General features: G+C 40.1%; 1 protein-coding gene across 1 annotated transcript; it reads right to left on the reverse strand.

The window, feature by feature from the left end:
• Window positions 1–1,236: 1,236 nt before the first annotated feature.
• On the reverse strand, window positions 1,237–4,002 carry hmgb2a (high mobility group box 2a). The gene is made up of 5 exons (XM_037764849.1): window positions 3,857–4,002; window positions 2,872–3,031; window positions 2,402–2,553; window positions 2,105–2,279; window positions 1,237–1,921 (listed from the first exon to the last, which is right to left on the reverse strand). The coding sequence occupies exons 2-5, from the start codon at window positions 3,016–3,018 to the stop codon at window positions 1,748–1,750; spliced, it is 648 nt and encodes a 215-aa protein (XP_037620777.1). The 5' UTR covers window positions 3,019–3,031; window positions 3,857–4,002; the 3' UTR covers window positions 1,237–1,747.
• Between the last annotated feature and the right edge of the window lie 498 nt (window positions 4,003–4,500).

A 4,500-nucleotide genomic window follows, 5' to 3' on the forward strand; every position in this document is an offset into this window, starting at 1 on the left:
GATATGATATGTGACAGCAGTTCTGGTAATTAGCAGTGTGCCACACTCCTTCACTGATGTTTAAACTGGGGCTGATTATACTATGATGACTAATAACAGACAAACTAATAAAGAGTATACACAGAAATATAAAGTGTGGAGCCGGTGCTCAGTGTCGTCCCATGAGTAGATCTATACTGAAAAGATGTCCCAATATGATGTGGTAGGCTATCATTAGTAGGCCTAGGTCTGTAAATCACTATGTGTTGAAAACAAGGGACACCTCTTCATTTCACAATATCTTTGGGTGGAATATTATTTTTTGCATGTTTCCTAATATCCGACAAACACAAGATGCACACACTTTTTTTATATATATTTATATATTAGTGTTTTGCTGAATGAAGAAAGAAATACAGTGAATACCATAAGCAGTAAAATAACTTCATTGTTCAAGGATGATCAAGAACATTTATCCTTAAATTTATCCTGAACATAACACGACTTTATCCCCCCGTGACAGGCTGTAAAGTAACCAGACCACTACAGTACATGTCTTTTTTTCCATAGACTAATATATGTCTAAAACTGACCTTGACATCTTGATATGAGAAACCATTCCCAAGCCAGCACATCGTCATACTAGGCTTTATCATTTTTTTACAAATGCCTCAAAATAAAATGCCAGGCAGTAGGCTACATGAGGGCAGCATCACATGGCCTTACAGTAAGTATTACTAGTTATAATTATTCAATTAAATAATTACTAATGTGCTTTACCCCTCCACAACCTACAAGCAAGGCCACTTGAAAGCCTACTTATCGTGGCAACTTGTAAAGTCTGCAAAGCAAATATGTTTTTCAGGACTTTTTAACCTTTTTTGCCCTCGACTCATCAAAACAGGTTAATAAAAGTCAGTGGCTCTGGATTAGGGGTCCCCTCAATCATTTATAGTTTGCAATCATCTAGATCACCTTTCCTCACCTGTGTGACAAGGATTTCTTCTCATCAAGCTGGTGACAAGTACCGTCAAGGTCTTTGCTGTTTTAACATTGTGCTTCATCAGTAATAGACTACAGGGAACATTCGCTGCTATATGGTGATTTAAAAAAATAAAAAGCCGTTATGAATTCAGCAGTCTTCAGAAGATCCTGACTTTGAGACAGTACTTTAATATTTATACTAATTAAGCATTTAAGAAATACCTCCCTACTTAATGCTCTTAAGATATGCAATTACAAACTGAGTCCACACAGTTATAATATACAAAATTTTATTACAAAAAAAAATTCCGTCTACATGAAAGTTTTCAAAGTTCCACATTAAAAATGGCTTCAAACATTTTTAATCTTAACTACAGATAACTCTTGGTAGTAAAATGACAGTGAAGAAACCGCACCACTAAACAGAAAACAAGCAGTGCTTCCAGAAACCATACATTTTTAAAACGTCACCGATTTGCTGCTGTCCACGAGTTTCAGTCCGTTGTATTTTCACAGGAAATTCATATCTAGCTGCCCGTTTAAAGGAGCAATGAAGTTCTAAGATGTAACAAACGAGTTCAGCAGAAAAACCGTTAAAAAAAAATAATTTGGGGACTAAGTGACAAAATAAAAACTAAATCCCTGAACGTGAAAGGAATACAGGTCTGGAATCCTACAGAGGCAGACCAACAGGGACAGCAGGCTATACTGTTGGAATCATCCACACAAAAAAGTTAAGCTGAACAATGCATTGCAAAATTCACATCCATTTAACATAAACTGCTTATTCATCATCGTCATCATCATCGTCATCCTCATCATCGTCCTCGTCGTCATCATCATCGTCGTCGTCGTCATCAACCGGTTCTGCTTTCTTGGCAGCGGGCCTGCCTGGGCCACCCTTCTTACCAGCATCACTCTTTCCCAAGCCACATCTGGCTTTGTAGGCAGCAACATCCTTTAAAAAAAAAAAAAGAGGGGAAGTTAATGTAACCTCTTGTTGTGTGTAGTTTGGTTGCGTCAGTTGAATCTTTACATGGGATTAATTAAGAAAACAACCATCGTCAGACTCATCCTTTAACTTATAAAGTGGCTTTAACCTGCTGGTACTATGCAACAATATCAGGCAATGGGTGGATACCTTTTCATATTTCTCCTTCAGTTTGCCAGCCCTGGCCTCATAGGGAACCTTGTCTTTGGAAGTCTGTTTGGACCACAACTCGCCAAGCTTCTTGGCAATGTCACCGATGGAGATTCCAGGATGCGCCTCCTTGATACTGGGACGGTGGTCAGAGCAGAACACGAAGAACGCAGAACTGGAGAGAAAAGGGGGGAATTAATTAAATGTCAGAAGCACCAGACTTCATTCCTGCACATGAAAGTAGCTAAAAGTTTAAATACACACACACCACAGTGTGGCGAAGGTTTTAAGACTTACGGTGGCCTTTTTGGTGCATTAGGGTCCTTTTTCTTCTTCCCCTTGACCAAAGTACCTTTAGGAGGGATGTATGTTGTCATCTCTCGTTCATACCGGACCTTGTCGTTCTTGGCCAAATCCTCAAACTTCACCTTCTCCTTGGCGGACATGGTCTACAAAAACAGAAGCGCAAGTTCAGCAAACATCTCAATTCTGATGGTCCAAAAAAATATATTTATACCTCCAGAAGTGTACAATATCGCCTCTACAGACATCTTGGAATTACATTTTATTGAGCATTCGTATGCAACTTATCCTTACGTAGGGATACCTTCCCACTTTTAAAAACATAGGCTCTGACTCATCAAATTCAAGGTCTCCATTTAGCCATTTTTGCTTCACATCAACACTGAACAACAATATACAATACGTGAAAAGCCATACCCACCCGACCCCAAATACTTATAATCGTATAAGAAAGTGAAGCTTACCTTCCATCTCTCAGAGCATTTCCTGGAAAACTCTGCAAAGCCTACACTGGTCCCTGGGTGTTTCTTTTTGTGCTCCTCACGGCAGGTCGCAACAAAGAAAGCATAGGAGGAGGTTTTTCCTCTTGGCTTATTTGGATCCTTTGTCATGGCTGCGATTGATCTAGAAAAACAGGCAAAAACATCACGTGACGCACACAAACACACAATGAAGCCATTTAGTGGCAAAAGCGTCTAAATCTAAATGTGTAAGCTTGTAATTATGATAAAATGTTGTTTAACATGTGTCCTTGTAGTGTAGTATTGAGTAAGTTAAGGTTGTTGTGGCTCTAACAGGCCGAGCAGACGGACCAAGGCTGTTTTAAAACCTCTAATCGGATTTCTGCTTCTCTGGGACAAAAAGACGCGACTCCATTTTGGATCTTCCCGCCGAAAGTTTAACTGCGCCAAAAGGCTTCCTCACCTAATATAACCTCATAATGGTGAAAGCTTTCGTGTGAAACTTCACACGACTAGTAGTCCGCTGTAACTACAGTGCAACTCCCCACCAGAGTGAGTCTGGAGCCAAAATGGCGAAGTCAAACTTTAACAGTGGCCGCGCGCAGCACCGTCATGTAGCATTAGCATTATGCTAAGCTACCACAGCAAATGGCGTCTGAGCTGCATGTTGAGGATCAGCAGCAGACAGACGGAGAGGTTACACCGTCACTGTCACCACATAATCACAGAAACAGGCCTCAAACATCACCTTTCATAACGTTATATTACACACAACACAATGGTTTGCATCCGGGACTCTGCAGGCAGCGTTATGATTTAACTCACATTACAGTATAAACCACTTATTAGGTTTTAGGTGGTAACGTTATAAATATGCAAATAGGACATTTTGTCGACGGAGATATCATATCAAACTACCATAGAAAACACCCGGAGTGTTTAAATAACAAGCTTAATGAGGGATAAATGCAGAATCTGCGGGTCTTACCTGTTCTCAGCTAGACAAGAAGTCAACGACTGAATGAGGACAAAAGCTCGACTGTTTTGTCACTCTCTGTCAGCTCGACCTAACTTGACTAGAAGTACTTCAACGACTCCGCCCCTTGCCAGCAGCTGATTGGTCAGATTTAAGCATTTACGTTTGAACGTAGGGTGCAAGAAAGACCCGGCGCTGTGATTGGTCGCGCTATGTGCTATCATGTTTGTATGAGTTGTTTGTACGCTGATTGGTTGAACTGGGCTTTTAAACATACGGCGCGAAAACATCCTTTGTTTGAGTCCAGATCTGTTCATCTGTTGATGTTGTTTCTACACGAGACAGACCGCAGCAGAAACAACTATAGGTTCATTCAACAAGCTGCATTACAAGCAGACGATTCAAACGGCATTTGTTTGGTCAAGTCAAAAACAAAACTGCTCATTTGTTTTGTTTTTTTACTGGCACAGATGACTACTAGACTGGCTAGGGCATGAAAATACGACTTCCTCTTCAAAATACAACTTCATTTTCTATTTGTACTTGCATCTAACAAGGAGAAGTATAATGAAAACTATAATTTAACATGTTGACTGAAACCCAGCTACATTTTTTCTAATTTGTTTTCTTCATAGGCTGGAACATGCACAATGTCA

Source organism: Sebastes umbrosus, chromosome 3 (genome assembly GCF_015220745.1).
Source record: "Sebastes umbrosus isolate fSebUmb1 chromosome 3, fSebUmb1.pri, whole genome shotgun sequence".
Classification (NCBI taxonomy): domain Eukaryota; kingdom Metazoa; phylum Chordata; class Actinopteri; order Perciformes; family Sebastidae; genus Sebastes; species Sebastes umbrosus.